Source organism: Lissotriton helveticus, chromosome 12 (genome assembly GCF_964261635.1).
Source record: "Lissotriton helveticus chromosome 12, aLisHel1.1, whole genome shotgun sequence".
Lineage (NCBI taxonomy): Eukaryota > Metazoa > Chordata > Amphibia > Caudata > Salamandridae > Lissotriton > Lissotriton helveticus.
In genome coordinates this window covers 654,762,891-654,783,984 of record NC_136073.1, presented here as the reverse complement: position 1 = coordinate 654,783,984, position 21,094 = coordinate 654,762,891, and the positions used below count along the sequence as shown (strand labels likewise).

General features: G+C 40.5%; 1 protein-coding gene across 1 annotated transcript in view; it reads right to left on the bottom strand.

The window, feature by feature from the left end:
• The window catches only part of LOC144798086 (uncharacterized), a 613,288-nt gene that overhangs the window by 570,684 nt on the left and 21,510 nt on the right, over window positions 1-21,094 (bottom strand). Inside the window, exon 2 of the mRNA XM_078668856.1 lies at window positions 13,920-13,971. Within this exon, the coding sequence (XP_078524982.1) occupies window positions 13,920-13,971 (52 nt within the window). The remainder of the gene's footprint in view (window positions 1-13,919; window positions 13,972-21,094) is intronic.

Genomic DNA, 21,094 nt, shown 5'->3' with positions numbered 1-21,094 from the left:
TAGTAACAGCGATATTTTTGCTATTGATATTACGAACTTCGATATTAACAAAAACGATATTTCTTACCTTCAGGTCGATATTCTGGTCGTCGATATTCTTGATTTCAATATCCTCCAATATTTCCAACTCGATATTCTTGTAGGTCGAAATAAAAAAGTCATGTCATAGAATGTTTACCCTTTTAGTCTTCCTATATTGAGAGACACCTTTAACATCCCTAAGTGCTGGAGAAGCAAAGAGATTTATTTTTCTCTCTCTTTATCTTTTTCTTTTTCTATCTGTTCAAATACATTCCGTTCATTCTCTTATCTGGTTTTCTTCCTGTTGCTAACCGTTTTACTTCACAGGTATCCAACCATCATGCAGAGTGTTACCGCTCCAGTGCCTTTTCTGCAAGAACCAGGAGAACCACCAATGGAATGGAAATTGTGGCTCAGATCGTTTAAGGCTGATTTGGGTGGCATTGACGGCCAAAGGTTCAGACCTGAAAGAAAATAAAACCTTATGTATTATCATTTAGGGGTTGAAGGTCAGAATGTATTTGATCATTTACTGACTTATGATCCCCCTGAAGGCAAAGATCCCGATGAATTTGAAATAGATGTAGCTCAACTGGATAAGTATTTCAAAAAACAAAACATATTGTAGAACACAGGTACAAATTCTTTACCAGAATGCAGAAACCTAATGAAAGTATTGACAGTTTCATCACAACATTGAAAGTTCTTGCTTCCAAGTGTGAATTTGAAAATTTTACTTCACAACTTGTAAGAGATCAGCTTGTAGCCAGATGACATTGTAAAAAAAATAAAGAAAGGTTGCTTACATGTAAGGATCCTTCTTTAGTCAAAGCAGTGGATATTGCTAAAAGCATCGAAAGCTCAATGGAGGATGCAAAACAATTCAAAACTGCTTTGTCTAACACCACTGTTTCAGGTGCTGTCTCCACCAAACCTCCTGTTATCAAACGTAATGATACCAGAAGGCAAAATGTGTTCAGAGATGGAAAACGTTTTGGGCAAAATAGATCTTTAATCAAAACATTTGTTGTTATAGGTGCAGATCACCTTTACATGTCTCATCTTTCAAGAATTGCCCAGCTATTAACCAACAGTGTGGACAGTGTAGTAAGATGGTTCATTTTGCCAGGGTTTGTATGGGAGCTAGAAGGAAAAGCATAAGGTGTGTCTTGAGTGAGCCTGGTAGTCATGATGACGGGATGTTACCAATCAAGAATACATTGTAGTGGTGAAAGACTGTATTGAGAAACAGAAAACGCCTCTCCTTCTTGACCCTGAAGTAGATGTCACCATTGAAAGTGTTCAAATTTAACTTCTTGTTGACAAAGGAGAACATATTACTATTGTGTCACAAGAGAAATACTTTAAGTTCTGGGCAAAGAAAGGTTATACTACCACCTGATGTACTTAGGGTGGCTTTTGAAGGTAGCAAAATCGATTTGCTAGGTTATTTCTGGGCTACCATCAGTATATTAGGAAAATTCATCAAAGGCAAGGTGTACGTAGCAATAAAGAGTATCAATGTTCTTGGGTTATTGCATCAAGCTGAATTTGGTTTAACCATTAAACCAGGCCTAGCCAAACATGTTTTCATTGATAAACAGCCTGTGCAAGATCGAGATCAAATCAAAAAGGACATCAATTCTTTGTCTACCATCGATATAACAAACACTTGGGTGCACAAGTTTGGGAAGGTGTTTCAAGAACGTTTAGGCAAAGTCACTGGCTTCCAACATTTTATCAGGGTAAAAGAAAATGCTAGTCCTGTCAAGCATAACTTGCGTAATGTTCCTCTCAGCATTAGGGCTGATTTATCCCAACACTTAAAAACCCTTTGTGATCAAGGCACAATTGAAAAGGTTGAGGCTACTCTCTCGCTTTCGCCCATTGTTCTGGCAAAGAAGAGGTCTGGGGACTCGATGATGTGTGTTCACTTAAGGAGTTTAAATGAAGTCATTTGGGTGAACAGTTTTCCTCTTCCACATATTGAGGATTTGGGGGCAGATTTACAAGAACTGACACGACTATGCATATTAGCAGAGATGCATTAGTTAATTTGCGTCACGCAAAAAATCCCTTGCACCACCATAGATGCGCCACAATGTAAATGCGGCGCAAGTATTGACAGATGTGTGACGCATCTGTTGGGGTAAAGGCATTGCATTGCTGGAGTTGTGTCGCAAGCACAACACGACTCCAGCAATGCTTAAGGATGCCTATTCCTATCATGCTGCATCCCTCCTTATGCCTGCTCCAAGATGGCGTAAGGTTTTGACGCAATGGTGTTGTAAAAGTGACGCAGTGAAATCTTGTGGATTTTACTGCGTCACTTTTACCAGGCTTTCTTACGTCGGAACACCGACCCTGCACACATTATACTTGGCGCAGCTATAATGTGGCATAGGGCTTTACAACGTGACGCATCTCCCTAGATGCGTCACGTTGTAAATGTGTTGCAACGTGGCGCATTGATTGCAACGCCGCAGCGTCATTAAAGTGACGCAACAGTGCCATAAAAGTGTCACAAGGGTCTTGTAAATCTGCCCTTGATTGCTAAAGTTGGATCCTCCTTGTTGTACACAAAATTGGACCACAAGGCTGCTTATCATCAGGTGGAATTAAATCCTCAATCTCACCACCATACAGCCTTTGTTAAGCCTGATGGTGTTTTCCAGTTTTTCCGCCTACCTTTTGGTTTGGCCTCAGCCGCTGCTGTTTTTCAGAGACTTATGACCGAAATGTTTCATGATAACCCCCACAATGCTGTGTTTCAAGATCATATCCTAATTTTCTCAAAAACAGAGGCTGAACACAATCTAGCTATCAACCAAGTTTTTACCATTTTAGAAAATAGAGGAGTAACCTTAAAGAAAAGCAAATGTACCTTCAAAGTGCAAGGTGCTCCAGTCAAAATTGGCTCCCATAATACAGGATTTATTTCTGGATGTACAATATCGAGGTATACCACCTGCTTCATGGCAAGAGACCAATATTGTAATCTTCCCAAAAAAGGGTAAACCACCAGAATTACTGGGCTCGTATCGACCTATTGCACTAATAAATTCGCCGTGGAACTACGGATCATATCAGTCGAGCAATATCGTTATTGGATATCTCAGAGGCTAGAGGGGAAAAAAATGGCTATAATTTTTTTAGATGCCGAAAAGGCTTTCAATCGCGTGGCCCGGTAATATTTATGGGATGCTTTACTGGAATGAGGATTTGGACCGCGAATTTTAACAGCTATTCGAGCGATGTATTATAACCCAATAGCCAAGCTACAAATCATGGGTAATACATCCACAGCCATAAAAGTAGCCAGAGGGACAAGGCAACGGTGTCCATGCTTTCTGATTCTTTTTGCCATCTATTTAGACCCCTTTATCAAGCAACTACTTCTGAATCCCAACATTAGACCTATAGTAACTAACGGATATGAAACTAAAGTACTGGCATATGCAGACAACATTGCCATCACGACGTCCAAGCAGAGCTGCCCTTAGAGAAATCGAAAGAATGGCGGAAGAATTTGGAATTAGATCTGGATATCTATTAAACAAAAGTAAGACACAGATCATCTGCTCAAAAAAATGCAATATTCTAGATCAACGTCAGGTTGAATCCGCAACTTACCTGGGGATAAAGGTAGGAGCAGATCTGGAAAAAATATGGCCAAATAATCTTGATCACACATTAGATGAAATTGGAACGGACTTAAGGTGGATAGAGGAAATTCAGCTAACCATAGTTGGGAGGATCACTGTTTTAAAAATTAAGGTTTTTCAAAAATCTTATTTTTATTTCGATCAATTCCCCTGGAATTACCGGTACTTGCTAATCGAAAAATGGAGTCAATGTTTTCAAATATTGTATGGAAATATCAAAAAGTTAGACGATCACAACATTTTTTAACACTTCCTCAAGACAGAGGCGGGTGGCAAGCTTCAAATCTGCTATTATACTATTGGGCAGTGTTTCTACAACAAATGGTCCCTTTGTTTAAAGATTGGATTTTGAGCAAAAATGGTTTGCCATCAATATATCATTTAGCTATCGGCAATAAGGCTTTGGGGTTATTTCTGAGGAAATAGAACCCATTTACTATTAAAAAAAAACTCTTTAAGTGTTTAAAAGCTGCCTGGGGGGTGTGGAGGAAAGTTACAGGTGTATTGAAAGTCCCAAAATATAATAGATATACTCCACTATGGGGCTCAACATAGTTTCCGGCCAGGATGGATGACGCTATGGCAAGAGGATGGGCAATGGTCGGGGTGGATAGAATTACCAATTTGCATAATGATAAATCGGAGATCATAACATTTTTAGATTTGGTTAGACTTAAGGGGATAGATGAAAGAACTCAGGGGCATATTATCAAGAAACAACGATAACATTATCGCCGCTTTAGCGGCAGTAAACTGCCGCTAAAGTGGAGATAATGGGCTTCATAATACGCCCTTGTGAATTCCTATAGTAGCCCATGTTCTGGTGTGAACATGGGCTTCTATGGGCATTCTCTACGGCGTATTATCAAGCCCATTATCGCCGCTTTAGCTGCAGTTTTCTGCTGCTAAAGCGGCGATAATGTTAGCGCCGTGCTTGATAATATGCCCCATAGTTTAAATATATTCAAATCTGGAGCTGGCTGAAGATGCTACCGCAAAGAACTTTTAATTATGCTTCTATGCCAGTTTTAGAAATGGTTTTTCGGGAAAAGGACCGGAGAGGGGATTACTATATTATTTTGTTGGGAAATCTCCCAGATGATATAGGGAAAACTGAGACCAAATGGGCAGAAAAACTAAGGGATGAAGAAATAGATCTGGATAGGTCACTAGAATTAGCACAAAAAAAATTCTCTCTGACAATCTAAAACCCTAGCACCATAAAACTATATTTAATTTGTGTTACACGCCCGCAAAATTATTTCATTGGGGGAAAAGAGAAGATGATACATGCCCTAGGTGTCAGGATTGTCCTGCAGATATAACACACATGTTCTACACATGTAGCAAACTGACAACCCTTAAAACTGGTATAGAAGAATTTTGGACACAGTTAATGGGCAAAAATATCAAGCTAACTGCACCATTAATGCTATTCGGGTATGATAATAGACTGGGGCTATCATCATCACAGATAGATTTTGAGTTTATAACAGTGGCAGTAACTAGGCTGCTGATAGCAACAGCCTGGAAGGATGTGGATCCGCCTAGGTATCTCGCTTGGTTTTATCGACTCCTCAATATACAGGCTGAGAAGGTCAAAAGATATGGACACCTATGATTAAATGTCTAGAGGATAGGTGATAAGCTGGGCTTGGGGATCTGAGGGAAAATAAACTGTATATCAATGTAAATAGTGTAAATAGGGAGAGCTGTATAGTATAGGGGACCCATACTGTAGATATTGAAAATTAAATCTAGATTGTGTATATAATTTAAAGGACCTACTCGATATAGGATGGATTTTGTTTAGAGCTCTCTCTGGACTCATATAAATAGGATACTTATAGGATGTGTTTATAATGTAAAGGACTTATTTGATATTGGATGGATATAGGATGGACTTTGGTTAGCTCTCTCTCTGGATTGATATCAATTGAATACCTATAGGATATGTATAAAACTGTATGAAATTGATAATATTTGATGTATTAATGTATCTTCCATTCTCTATTTTTTTGTTGTTGTTTGCCTTGCTCAAATAAAATAAAAAATAAATAAAAAAACAAAGTGCAAGAAGTAGAATATTTAGGTCATATTATCTCAGAGCATGGCATAAAACCCAGACCAGGCTTACTCAAAAGCATTGTGGAAGCTCCCGCCCCACAAAATAAAGAACAACTCATGTCTTTTCTTGGGTTGTGTTAATTTTATGCCAAGTTCATGAAAGATTGCGCTAAAACTACAGAATGTTTCAGGGCTTTGTTGGAGGAGGGAGTAATTTTTTTATGGTATGGTCAGAGGAGTGTGAAAAGGGTTTTCAAACCATTAAGGATCATATTGTTAAAGCTCCTGCCTTGCAAGCATTTGTGGAGGGAAAACAAACTGTTGTCACGGTTGATGCCTGTGAGTATGGTTTGGGGGCTGTACTCTCACAGTATGTGGAACGCAAAGAGCACACAGTGGACTTTGCTTCCAGAACGCTTCGTCCAGAAGTACTCTTTATAAAAAGAGCTTTTAGCATGTGTCTGGAGTGTTGAGAAGTTTAAACCGTACTTGTTGGGCAGATCTTTTGTGCTTAAGACTGACCATCGCCCTTTAGTTGACATCCTGTCTGGCAAGAAAATAAAATTCACTACTGCTCATTTACCTAGATTATCTGCTAAGCTTTTGGAATACACGTTTAGTGTAGAGTACATTCCAGGTGGAAAAAAATGTAGAGCAGATTGTCTGTCTAGGCTCCCCATTGCTGATACGGAGGAGCAAGATTGGGAAACAGAAGTTGAGGAGTGTTTTGTGGCTTGCATTAAGTCAGAACAGTTTGTCTTTTACTGAGGATGATTGGGTGTCTGAGGTGGACAAAGAGGTTGTGTTCAAAGTGGTTGTGTCTTTGACTAGGAAAGGTTGGCCAAAGGAGAAGTGTCCCTCACCAGAACTACACATGTTTTGGAAGGTCTGTAATGAGTTACCTGTTGAGGGTGGCAAAGTAGTTAGAGATGATAAGCTTGTGCCTCCAGAGTGTTTTCGGGAAAAGATAATCATGGCTGCGCATTCAGGTCATCTTGGTGCAACCATTACAAAGAGGAAAGTTAGAACCGATTTCTGGTGGCTAAGGATGGATTTTCAAATTGACCAGGTAGTCAAACAATGTGTGTGATGTAATGCCAGTGACAAGGTTTTGGTTTTGGAAGGTGTGGTTGAGTCTCCTGTGTCTCCGCCTGGGAGAGCATGGCAGAGATTAGGTATGGATTTTCTTGGTCCTTTCCATATTCTGCCTGCTGATACGAGATACTTTCTGGTTCTTATTGACCATCTGTCCAGGTGGGTTGAAGTCGAGCCTATCTGCATTCCAAATTCGAAAAGTGTTATCAATTGAGAAGTCTATCCCGAGGAGATTCTGAAGGACAATGGTGTTTAGTTTGTTTTGCAAGAAATTAATTTGTTTCTCTGTTCCTGTGGAGTTAAGCATACCAGAACTCCGCTTTATCATCCTCGGAGTAATGGCAAAGTGGAATGGTTTAAAAGGGTTGTTGTCGAGTGTGTTCAAGCTGCTTTCAGATCCAAGTCGTGTGTTTTTCAAGCTGTATAAGATTTAGGGGCCGATTATGATGGCGGAAGGACCTGAGTCTGTCCGCCACCATAGAGTAGGAGGGACCGTCCGCAGGGGCAGCGGTGGTCCCTCCATACAGATTAGGATGTGACCTCCAGGGTGGCGGTCACATCCTCTATTTTTAACATTGCGGCGGGTGGAGCTTCAAGCTGCACCCGCCGCAATGTTAAAAATGCATGCACAGCATTTGCGTGCACAAAGCGGCAGGCACCGCGCGGTGCCTGCCGCTTTGTTCACGCAAAGGCAGGGGGGTACCATAGGTACCCCCCATGTGCACCCCCCACCCCCCCTTCACCCAGGGGGCCCGCAACGGGCCCCCAAAGGCAATCTCCGTATGCTTTTCCACGGCGGAAAAGCCACCGTGGAAAAGCATACTTTCTACGCGATCGTAATATGGCTGGCGGTGTCTGATAGACACCGCCAGCCATGTTATTGCTTTTCCGCCGCGGTCGGAAGGCGACCACGGCGGAAAAGCTGCGGACTGAAAAACAACCCCCCAGCCATCCTAATCTGGCGGAGGGTCTTTTTCAGTCCGCAGCGGATTTCCCGCATCCTCCGGGCCGGTGGTGGCTACCGCCGGCCCGGAGGATGCGGGAAATCCGCAATCCTAATGAGCCCCTATGTTTGGTCTTACCGCACTTCTCCTCATGTTGCCATCAATTTTAGTCCCTTTGAACGCATGAGGGGAAGAAAAGCTTCTACTCAGGTTTATCCATTTTGGATGATCAAGACTTTCCATCATGGTTGTGATATGAGGTGTGTGTCGGAGTGTGCGTACAAAAAGTATGTTGAAGCAAGTTCAAAGAGTTGTGAGTCCACCATTAGCAAAAAAGCTCATAGCCTTAATGTCAGGGACTGGGCCAGTATAAAAAATCCAGTCTCTGTCAGAAAGGGTCTCTCTAAGTTTTTGGAATCTCAACAAATTGTGGAAATGCGCAAGAATGCTGTGAAATTGTACAATGGGAACTGGTGGAGCATTTCTCGTGTTGCTAAGGATCCATGTTTTCTCTCTAAGACGATTAAAACAGACAAGAATGTTTTGAGGGGGGATGGTGTTATGAAAAGCACCATGGTCCATGTTAGACCAAGCAAATTACATGATTTTATTTGATTGCTCCTTTGTGTGTTTCAGAAGCTCTCCTGGATATGTTTTTCTTATATGGTTCATTTGCTGTATTCACTTTTTCCCTTCTGTATCCGGTTCTCTTAACTTTTTGTGGATATAAATATATTTTAAGAATTGTTTTATTAAAAAGAGGGAGGTGTGGTGATGCTGGCAGAACCAATAGAATGATGTCACCTGGAGTGCTGACAAGCAGTTTGCCACAAGTGTTCTCTTGGTGTCAGTTGCTGCTTCTGCCTTGGCTGTGCCAGCTGGGACGGCTCTTTGTACCTGCCTAATAAATACTTCAGGTCTGAACCTACAATGGAATTATTCAGGCAACCAATAGAAATATGCTCATTACAATGGAATGCATGGAATGGGCCATTTTATGTGTTCAAAAAGATTTGGGTAGTAATAACAAGCGTGGTAAAAAGTAGCATGGTAAATAGCAGCGTAATAATGTATGCGTTGTTATGCTATGCGTGGTAATTATATGAGGAGGTAAAATCATACAACCCTAAAATGGTTATGGTACACAAATGAAATACAGCTGGGAACTTTTAAACATTGAGACTAAGACTGCGGGAGTTGCACTCCTCTCCACCCATTTTTTTTTGCTCTCCCCTATATACTATTATCCTAATCACCATAGGTACATTTTCTTTTTTATTCTTTATCTTGTTTAGAAGGTCATTTTAGAATTATTGATCTTTGTACTTTCTCTTTTACTGTAAAGATTTTAATTAATTGCGCAGTCAATAAAAACCATGTCAGAAATACAGCCATACTGCATAGCCTAGGAAGACATCATCTCCCTTGACAGGCAAAGTAAAATCCCCTGGATCAGAAGAGTACATGTGATGCTTACATTACTCTGTTAAGACAAACAGTGAATTAACAGGGCAGGATCTGATTAAATAACAAACGATCATTAAAAGAACAGGACTGAAAAATATATGACAGAGCAAGAGCTGACCAATTCCCGACTTGAGAAATACCTGTCGCTTTTCTGGATATTAAATGCACCCAATTTTATTAAAGTTACCTTGATTATATCGCTCTCTCAATGGATAGGCAACTGTATGTGAAATTCAGATTTGGTACTTTCCTAATAAATGGCATATCTTCAAGACGGCAGAGACTCGATCACCAGTCTTGCGCTTATCCAGTTTGCAACATGACAGTTGAAACAATTTTGCATCAAATGTTTTTTTGGCCAGCCAATAAAATCCCTAGGAGGAAGTGGATAATTCCAATCTGGCATTATATGGGAGTGACTAAGGGGCTGATTATGAGTTTATCAGTCCAGCAATCACCGCATCGGTAGTTCGACTGCCCAATTACAACTTGGGCGGTCAGACGGCCATTGTACCACTGCAACCGCCAGGGATCACAGATCCAAGGCGGTGGTGAGGTGGTCTTAGGGATGTAATATGCTTGGTGGTGCCCTGAGGCACCGTCAAGCATATTACGACTTTCCTCACTGCCAGCAGTCTCATGGAGGTTCTTCTTCCATGAAAATGCTGGCAGATAGGAAAGAAAGTTGCATTCAGGGGGGCACACATTGTGCCCCCTTGTAGTTTTGAACCCCCAGTTCATGCACATAAAGAAAAGCACAACTTGGTGCATTCCTTCTTGTGATGGAATGTGAGCTGGCGGTCCTGCGGCGGTGCACTTTAAGGCTCAGTATGATCCTTTAAACTGCACCTCCCTGGGACCGACACAATGACACTTGTAATTTGGTGTTTGTAATCAGGGGATAGATTCAATTAAGGACCCTAGAGGCTGGAATCTGTAACCTTAAAAATAAAAAAATAATACCTCTGTGACGATGGATTCGCAGTTTACTTAGTATCATGGGTCTAACTATCTTACCCACGTCGATTTCAGTAAATGATTACTATAACTTTAAATATTTTACACTTAAGGTAGATATACTACACCACATTTACTTGTCTTTACGACAATGAACAGCACAACAAGACTGGTTCTTTTCAAATATTCTTTTTCTCTTTTTTTTCTTTCAAAAAAGTTTACCTTCAGTTTTTCAAGAACAAAATTTGATTCTTTTTATGCTCTATTTATACATACACTTTTCAGCATTAAATTTTCATATAACCATTTTTCTGTAAGCCATGAACAATATTCAAAACCAGCGCAATATACATATATGTTTTTTTATGCACAAAATCATTCAAGAATATATGTCATATTTTATAGTAATCCTATTCTTTTTTCATATCTCTACCGGGATACATAAAACTGGTATTCCTCGGTGGTCTTTCACTGAGCGGTCCTGTAATAAAAACTAAGCTCAGAGTGTCTTTCAAACATTTTTCAAAGTTTAGACCATCTTATTTTTGCTAAACTTGCTAGATCCTCTTTATTGCCCCAATTTTGTACTGATACTCTGAGTCATGTGAAAAAGGAAGTGAATTGTGTCGGTGCCGATGCGTTTCGACCTTCGTACTGGGGACCAGGAGGATTTCTAGGAAGGTCTTCCTCAGGGCTGGGGCTGTGATTGTAGGATTATAGTGATATGAAATTCGTAAAAGGAATGAAAGGAAATTAAGTGTGTGTGCTTAAAAATTAAAAAAATATTGAACATGACCTCTTAAACGGTCCTTTTTATCGTACCTAATGTGCACGGAATATCAGGGGTCTTGTTCCTCCATCCCTTCTTTGAGGACACTGAAGTCTTACATCTTCTTTTTTGTGTTTTCCATTCGCCTAAGAATTTAATTACACAGTATTAGACATCTTCACACTTAAACCTGTGTGTATCTGGTTATATTTTTGACTAATCTGTACATTGCCTAACCCTTCTCCATACTTTGTACGATCTTTGTCCCAATGGCCACCTGCAATTCTATGCCGTGTTTTATAAGCACATGCATTGCTCAATTCTCAGGCTCTCCTTTGTGCTCATATTGCTATCGAAGTGTTCGTGAGCGCACTGTTTATTTTTATGAAACGTATCCTATCGTGTGTTAGTTCTTTTCATGCTCCCGGGAACATTAGTGGTAACATGTGGAATTTCTTGCTGACTTTCACGAGTGCTTGTTTCCTGTGCTGTTACGTGTGCCGTTAGGGGTAGAGTGACCTGTATTTAAACGTTTTGCTCTGTCACCGCTGCCTTCATTCCTAATGCCCCCATCGGGTTACCTTTTATCGGTTTTCTTGCTGCTGCTGGTTAACGGAGCGGTTTAAGATCCGGCTTTTCGAACTCAGCTCCAGTGCTCCTTTCCGCGGTTCTCTGGTTCAGGGTGCATCCCGTTAGTTTTGCCAGTTTCGTTATTAAAGAGTTGATTGATTACGTTGTAGAATTGACGTCTTACGTCAGTCTCAGGCGGCTGCCTGTCTTCCTGTTGTTTTGATTACCATGTCAACCAACTTTATTCAGTGTTCTTCGTGACTTTGTTACAAAGGGCTTTGGACTTATGATGATGTTCCTTTTATTATTTTATTGTACCGATTTTCCGCTGGAACATATTTTGTGACACGCAAAATAGGAAGCTTTTTTTTGGGCTTTCATAATTATGAGATTTTTTAACAGTGGTGGCTTTGCTCAAACCTCAATTTAACCTTGTCACTTAGACCCTATGTTGTAAATATATTGTTTTAAATGGACCCTCTCGGTATCGTTGAGGTGGTTAATGAAAACATCAGTCTTTTTCATTTTGTTTTCATTGTTGCTAATGTATATTTTGGTGGTGGCGGGGGGAGGCAGATGATTGTACTTCCGCTTGTTCATATATATCCGCGACCATTATAGTCATAACCTTTTCAAGTTTTTGATGTTTTACTGCTGGTCATGTGGCTACAGGCAGTGCATGATCTCGGAGAGTTTGTTTAAGCCATTTTCTGTGGTGCCAAGTCTCAGTATCATTTTGGCTTCTTGATTCATCAATTGTGTGGCTGACATTCGTCCTTTAATATGTTTAAGGACTGTCCACTTCATATCGCTTAATGTATGTTTTTGTTCCAACCAGTGTTTCACCATCGGTGCTGTGAACACTTTACATTTTATCCTCAATTTATGTTGTGTTATTCTTGTTTTTACTGGTTGAGTAGTTTTTCCAAAGTACGCCATGGCGCATGGGCATGTAACACAGTACACCACGTTCAGGGTATTACAATTTGTAAATTCCTCATGTCTGATTATTTTATTACCGTACGTGAACTCCGTTCCTTCCATGGTGATACTGCAAACTTTGCAGTTCCCACATCGGTGGTGGCCTTTAACTGGTGGAAGAGATAACATTGATTGTAAGGACCGTTGTTTTTTTTCTTTTTGGTGTTTGCTCTGACCAGATGTTCTTTGATGCTTCTGTTTTTTTTCAAAGCGAATATTGTACATTAGGTACGATAAAATGGACCCTTTAAGAGGTCATGTTCAATATGTTTTAAATTTTTAAGCACACACACTTAATTTCCTTTCATTCCTTTTACGGATTTCAGATCACTATAATCTTACACTCACAGCCCCAGCTCTGAGGAAGACCTTCCTAGAAATCCTCCTGGTCCCCAGTACGTAGGTCGAAACGCGTCGGCACCTACACAATTCACTTCCTTTTTCACATGACTCAGAGTATCAGTACAAAATTGGGACAATAAAAAGGACCCAGCAAGTTTAGCAAAAATAAATTGGTCTAAACTTTGAACAATGTTTGAATGACATTCTGAGCTTAGTTTTTATTACAGGACCGCTCAGTGAAATATCACCGAGGAATACCAGTTTTATGTATCCTGGTAGAGATATGAAAAAAGAGTAGGATTACTATAAAATATGACATATATTCTAGAATGATTTTGTGTATAAAAAAACATATATGTATATTGCGCTGGTTTTTAATATTGTTCATGGTTTACAGAAAAATGGTTATATGAAAATGTATGCATGAAAAGTGTATGCATAAATAGAGCATAAAAAGAATCAAATTTTGTTCTTGAAAAACTGAAGGTAAACTTTTTTGAAAAAAAAGAGAAAAAGAATATTTGAAAAGAACCAGTCTTGTTGTGCTGTCCATTGTCGTAAAGACAAGTGCATGTGGTGTTGTAAATCTACCGTAAGTGCCAAAATATTTAAAGTTATAGTTATCATTTACTGAAATCGACGTGGGTAAAATAGTTAGACCCATGATACTAAGTAAACTGTGAATCCATGGTCCCAGAGGTATTATTTTTTGATTTACTTGTAATCTGGTGGGGAGGCGGCGGTGAGTTTTGGTGGTGCACTAGCGTGGCGTGCTGCCTGCACAGCCAAAACTCATAATCAAATCCAATGCAAAGTGTTTGTAAATCTGGGCCTTCAATTAAGTTTACTAGAACCAATAATACTGACCTTTTTATATAGGTCAAGAAAGAAAATTGATATACAGCCCCACACAGGAATTAGAAAATACTTTCAGACGTGATATATTCCTTCAGAAAGGAAGAACCATTTCTGCTTGTCTGTGCTGACAGTTCTAATTATGTGGTAACAATAGAGAAGATTAGTGAGCTAGTGAACACCTACCTAGCTGAATCACCTTCAAGTTCGAATTCTTGGCGGCTAGTTCATTCAATGTCTGAAATATATAAGCAAGTAACATTTCATGGTGAAAAGAAGTATACATGTATGACAGGTTGGAAATAATATATTTTTCTTTTTCTGACATATTTTACAACCTTTCATTTGCTTTCTAAATTTTCTCAACTGTTTTTTCTAAGCCACAACATTGATATTTTCGTTTCTTAGCTATCTTCCAATGTTCAAACAGTTTTTTGCAAAACAAAAATGTTAAACCGAGGTAAGGCACCCAGTGCGCAATTTAGAGGTGAATGGAGCTCAGGGTCCCAGGAACATAGATCAGCTATATAAATATGATGTTCACATATTCAATATGAAACAATTCATAATTCTGTTACAAAACAGAAATAGGAATTTAAAAATATATTTTTCTCAGTGTAATAACATTTCAAAGTCATATTTGAAAATAATGTGCTGTTCACTACTTTGCGCCGGGAGAGGGGGGGCGTTGAAGGGTATAAGAGTGTTACATGGGTGTTCCAATGCAACCAACTAGGGGTTTAGACGCAACAGTAGATAGAAATTTGTGGCAAAAAATAACATCTTGAGGTTGGCATTACCTTGGAGAACTGTTTTTATTTCTCAACATCTCTCTGACTTTGCATGTATGCTGCACTTTACAGGACACATTCAAAGGCGGATAACTTTTAAAGTTTGCCTAGGTGTAGTATTTTGTACTGAAAAGGTACTCTTCCAGCACACAACCTTATTTTACAGGTAAGAACAAAACCTTTACATATAAAGGGTTTATACTTAACTGTCACATAATAACATTTCCATTGTAACAGCATGCATGTGCGTGGTAACATTTTTACAGGTAAGTATAAACCATTTATATATATAACCCTTGCCATCCAAATGTTTTACATACCCTAAACCCTTCAAATAGTCTTGCCATCGAAAGACCCATACTCACACTAAACCGTAAATATTCCTTTGCCAAAAAAATCTATGTCCATCTTAAAACCTTAAAAATGCCACTGTCACCCAAAAACCTTTACCTACCCTAAAACCTAAAAATATCCTTGCCACCCAAAAAACCGTACGCACCCTAAAATGTCCTTGCCACCCAAAAACCCTTAACCACCCTAAACCCTAAAAATACCCTTGCCACCCAGAAATCCATACCCACTCTAAACCCTAAACATAATCTTGCGACCCAAAAACCCATATTCATCCAAAACCCTAAAAATACCCTGGCCTTCCTAAAACCAGACCCTAAAAATATCCTTGCTACCTAAAAACCCATATTCTCCCTAAATCCTCAAAATACACTTGTCACCTCAAACCCACAATCCTCCTAAACCCTAAAAATACCCTTGCCACCAACCCCTCTAAACCCTTAAAATACTGTGGTACCCAAAAATCCTTACCCACCCTAAACCCTAAAAATACCCCGGCCTCCCAAAAACACAATCACTCTAAACTCTAAAAAATACTTTTGCCATCCAAAAACCCAAACCTACTCTAAAAATACCATTGCCACCCGAAAACCCCTAGCTACCCACCCTAAACACTAAAAATACCTTTGTCACCCCAAAACCCATACCCACACTAAAACGTAAAAAGGGGAGGGGGCGTGGCCAAGACGGCGGATGGGTAGGATGTCTTGATCCTGTCTCTCCATCCCCGTCACCATCTAAGCCGATTATTAGCCCATAAATAGCCCTGCAGGAGTGAAGAATCACACTGGGGTGCTGGCAACTCCGATCCTGGGTCCGGTGAGCCGACAACCATCCCAATAGGGATGAAAGAGAAGCCCGAACTGGTCAGAGGAGAACCGCTGGAAACACGGCTGAGCGGGTCAACACACACGGATCCTACTACAACAGGTCAGGGCAACAGGTGAGCAGAGCAGGCAACCCCCAGGGACACGAGATAATCCACTAAGGTGAGCCGAGACAAGGTGACAGAGAGCAGAGGGAGGAGACTGCGATCCAGGGCCAGGAGATGCCCCAGGGCTGGTGAAGACGAGCGAGGGTCACAGCGAGCAGAGACGCAGACTGAGAAGAGGCCCTGGAACGGAAATCGAGCGACCTGAGGCCTGGTCCGACTTACCATACTCAGGGCCAGATGTACGACCTTTCAGTTTAGCGATTCCTGAATTGCGCAGAATTGTGACTCGCAATTTGCGACTCGCTAAACTGAAAGTACAACAGTGTCTCAGACACTGTTTGCAATACTCAATGGGGGCAATTTGCGACCCTATTGGGAATGACCAGTACTCACAGGGATGGTGGCCTGCAGGGTTCAGCAGACCACCATGTCTGTGACTGCTTTTTCAATAAAGCTGTTTTTTAAAAAAATGGGCTGCATTTAAAAAAAAAAAAACTTTACAGTTTTATTTTTTAAGGGCAGGCAGTGGTCCCGTTTGCGAATGGTTTACCACCTACTTGAAGTAGATGGTAAACTGCAAGTTTTTTTGTGACCGCAAATGCGGTCGCAAAACAATAGTCCATTACAGTTAGACTCGCTACTACGAAGGCACACCCTCGGCATGCCCCTTCGTAATAGCGCATCGCAAAACATATTTTGGGATTCACAAATAGGTGAGCGACTCACAAAATATGGTTTGTACTTGGGGCTGACGAATTTTGCAGTCGCAAATGGGCCGCATTCACATTTGCGACCGCAAAAAACAATCGTACATCTGCCCCTAAGAGACTTAGACGACCCGGGGCCAGCCACCAGCCACTTGAGCAGCGGACGAGCGGAAGTGATGATCCATATGGAACAGAGATAACCACAGATGTCACACTGAGGCGGGTGACCGGAGCAGTGAAGGAGGGGCCCGCTTAGGGAGGAGAGCCACAGCCTGGAGCCTGACGACTGAGAGCAGTGAACAGAGTAGCCATCCCAGAGGGAGAAAGCAGACACCCAGCAGACGAACGGAGAAATCACACGAACGGAGAAATCACATACAGCGATACATGCGCAGGACCTGGGGGCTGAGATAGCAGGCTCACATGGAGGCAATCACTGATGCACTGGGGCAGAGCGTCCCATGGGAGCTGCAATACAGCCAGATTCTTGGGCCCGCGGAGAGTGACCTATACTTACCCAGGTGAGTGCACTGTAGCAGCCGCAGCAACTGGATTGTGACCCCGCAGGCAGTTGGAGGCTGAGGGAAGGAAGCTCACCCACCACTGTGACTCCAAAGCTTAGAATTAACTGTGACACGCCGAGGCTGGATATGAAACTGAAAGATGGCCTCTGCCTGTGCCAAGAAGGACTGCATGATCAAAGACATGCAGAGATGAGTACCTAACACACACACAGCTTGGGGGGGCGGGGGGAAGGGAAGGGATCACGGGCCATACTTTGGACCCCCTTTCTCTTATTCTCTGAACCTGGAGGACTGGTCTTCCCAAGGAACTATGATACAAATTGTATCTACCTACGTTTACACATTGTTGGGGTTTTCCCTTTTTTGTAGGGGAGTATATTAAGGTTCACCATGGTTGCCCACTACATCTCACTTGATACTTCTTCCCAAATGACCGACTAGCCTATCCGCATTGGACAGGCCCATATGAACGCTGAATGTCTGACACAATATCAATGTCGAAAATATCGACATCAAACATATCGAAGGCAAAATATCGATGTCAAGAATATCGAAGTCCTATCTACATTAAAGTAAGTACAAAAATAGGGGGGGAAAAATATCGTTGTAAAAAATATAATTTTTTATAATGTTTAAAAATAATATAAAATTAAATAAATAATACATATAATTAAAATAAACAGTTAAATATATGTTTAAATTTATAAGTGATATATATAGGGGCCGATTCCGATTCGGTAAAATCCCGTACAAATAGCCCTACGGAGCATTTTTCCCGTACGAATCGTACACCTTCAACGTCCCCGTACGTACGATGAAGTACGATTCGAACCCAAAGCAGATCTCCGTACAAATCGTACGAAAGACTATACGACTCACAAATACGTACAAATCACATTCGGAACACACAGTACACAACGTCCGTACGGATCGAAGCAGCTTTTTCCGACCCAGCAAGTACGATTCGTTACGACAGCACTCCGTACAACTCTTTTTGTACGGGAGTTTAAAACGTCCGTACAAACAGATTTCGACTCGAACCGCGTGCGAAACGGACCCCCCGGGGTACGCGAGTACACCCCATGTGTGCAGGGGTACGGTGCGTACCCCCATGTGTGCAGGGGTACGGTGCGTAGGGGTACAGTGTGTATCCCCTATGTGTGCAGCGGTACGGTGCGTACCCCAATGTGTGCAGGGGTACGGTGCGTATGTGAATGTGTGGCTCTCCGTACGAATTGCTTATACGATGTTTTCCGTACAAATCGCGCTCTCGGTCTCCGGTCCGGATCGTACTTGTCGGGTCGAACGGCATGTTTACGTTTCGTACAGTTTCACTTTCAGGGTCCGTATTGTACGGATTTTCCCTTGCTTTTCGTACGGTTTGCAACAATTCAGACGTATTTTTTTCCTACGGATCGTACTACGCGATTCGGACAGATTTGTACGATTCGTACGGAAACGGCTACGAATTAGTTTCCCGAATCGGAATCGACGCCATAATGTAAAAAAAATAAACATACATATAAAATATAATATATATACTTACTTACTTAATAATATTTACAATTAATTACTTTAATAACTTATAACTTGTTAAAAAACATTTTATAAATTATAAATCCATACATACACATACAACAGTGATATAAATATAAATATCAAAACTATATATAACAAATTATAAAAAATCATTTTAAATAAATTATACACTACATTAACTAAAACTGTAAATATTGGGTAGCGTAGAGGTGAAAATTACTGTTTCAACTCTCGAGAGGGCAACAATAGGGAACATTTTGGATAGAGTAGGGGTTAAATTACTATTCCAACTCCAGAGAGTGCAACAGTAGGGAAAGTGTTGGATAGCATAGGGGTTAAAATTACTATTTCAACTCCAGAGGGTGCAAAAGTAAGGAAAGTGTTGGATAGCGTAGGGGTAAAAATTACTATTCCAACTCCAGAGGGTGCAACAGTAGGGAAAGTGTTGCATAGCGTAGGGATTAAAATTTCTATTCCAACGCCAAAGGGTGCAACAGAAGGGAAAGTGTTGAATAGCGTAGGGGTTAAAATTACTATTCCAACTCCAAAGGGTGCAACAGTAGGGAAATTGTTGGATAGCATAGGGATTAAAATTACTATTCCAACTCCAAAGGGTGCAACAGTAGGGAAAGTGTTGGATATCGTAGGGGTTAAAATTTCTATTCCAACTCCAAAGGGTGCAACAGTAGGGAAAGTGTTGGATAGCGTATGGGTTAAAATTATTATTCTAACTCCAGAGAGTGCAACAGTAGGGAAATAGTTGGATAGCGTAGGGGTTAAAAATACTATTCCAACTTCAGAGAGTGCAACAGTAGGGAAAGTGTTGGATAGCGTAGGGGTTAAATTACTATTCAAACTCCAGAGGGTGCAATAGTAAGGAAAGAGTTGGATAGCGTAGGAGTAAAAATTACTATTTGAACTTCAGAGGGTGCAACAGTAGGGAAAGTGTTGGATAGCGTAGGGATTAAAATTACTACTCCAACTCCAGAGGGTGCAACAGTAGGGAAAGTGTTGGATAGCGTAGGGGTTAAAATTACTATTCTCAACACTAAAATAATTACTTAATTACAATTAAATTACTTCCCACCCTATTACCCTATTACCTCACAACACACTTCAATAATAAATTGATTCACTTAATATAATTACCAATTAATGAAAATGAATTACAGATTAATACAAATTAATGACCAATTAATAATTATTTAACATAAAATTAATTATTAATACCAATGAATAAAAATTAAATAATTACTTAATTACAATTAATTGACTTCCCACCCTATTCCCCTATAAACCCACAACCCGCTACAGAACTAAAACACAAAATGTATTTAAATATGTAATAATTCCTAAAAAATATTTAAATAATTTACTATATTTAAATTACTTCCCACCCTATTCCCCTGTAAACCCATAACCCACTACGGTACTAAAACGCCCAATTTAATAAAAAAAATTATTACTAACTTCTAAAAATGTAATACATATATTTTAAAACTAGTACAATAATTAACAAAAATTATAAAAACAAACATATAAAATACATAATAAAATACATAACACTAATATTAATATCGATATTAGTAACATCAATATTTTTGCTATCGTTATTACTAACTTCGATATTAACAAAAACAATATTTCTTACCTTCAGGTCGATATTTTGGTTGTCGATATTCTTGATTTCGATATTTTGTCCCTCCGATATTTCCAACTCGATATTTTTGTAGGTCGAAATAAAAAACTCGATATTTAGACTGTTTACCCTGCTGAACACAACTAAAGGGACTTATAATCAGCACTCTAGGTATAGCAAAAACACCAAAAAAGGCATCAAATGGATGAGGGATTTCTAGCTAATATCACAGGGACAGCAGGGCAAGGTAAAAAACCAAGGGGCATATCATCAAGTGCAATATCAGCTTTTTTCAGCTAAAGCGGCAATATTTTTATCGCCCTATCAGCAAGCTGTCGTTAGCGACGGCTTACTGGAAATAGCCCCCGTGTCATTGCCGCTTTGTTACGCTGTCAAACAACCATTTGAACACTTTCTAGCACCAATGGGGCTCGTTCTGTGAATCAGCAGGATGTAATTGGTTGATAACATGCCCTCACAAGCGTTACTCTGTTAATAAAGCGTTAATAAAGCTAGAGTGGGGCACAGGTCTTGAAACTCTCTGCACACCTCACAGCCATGTTTCTGCTGAGGGAAGGTGCGAGGGGAGGGCACGTCTAAATAGTGGTTGCCTCTGAGTAAGGAGGGCAGGAACACAATCAGCCTATCTTCATGCAACGCTGTTGTGAAGCGTCTGCTCACACTCTTTCCTGTGGCAAAAAGTGGCCCCCTAGTCTCTCTCTAACAGCCCCGAGGTTGTTGGACACAGTAACCCAACAAATCTAGCACTCCAGCACTGACGACTCCTTCATCTCACCAACTCGAAAACAGACGGCGGTGAGCAGACCTCACCTGTGAGGTAAAAGAAAAAAATGGGAAATTGAGATGGTGACTGCT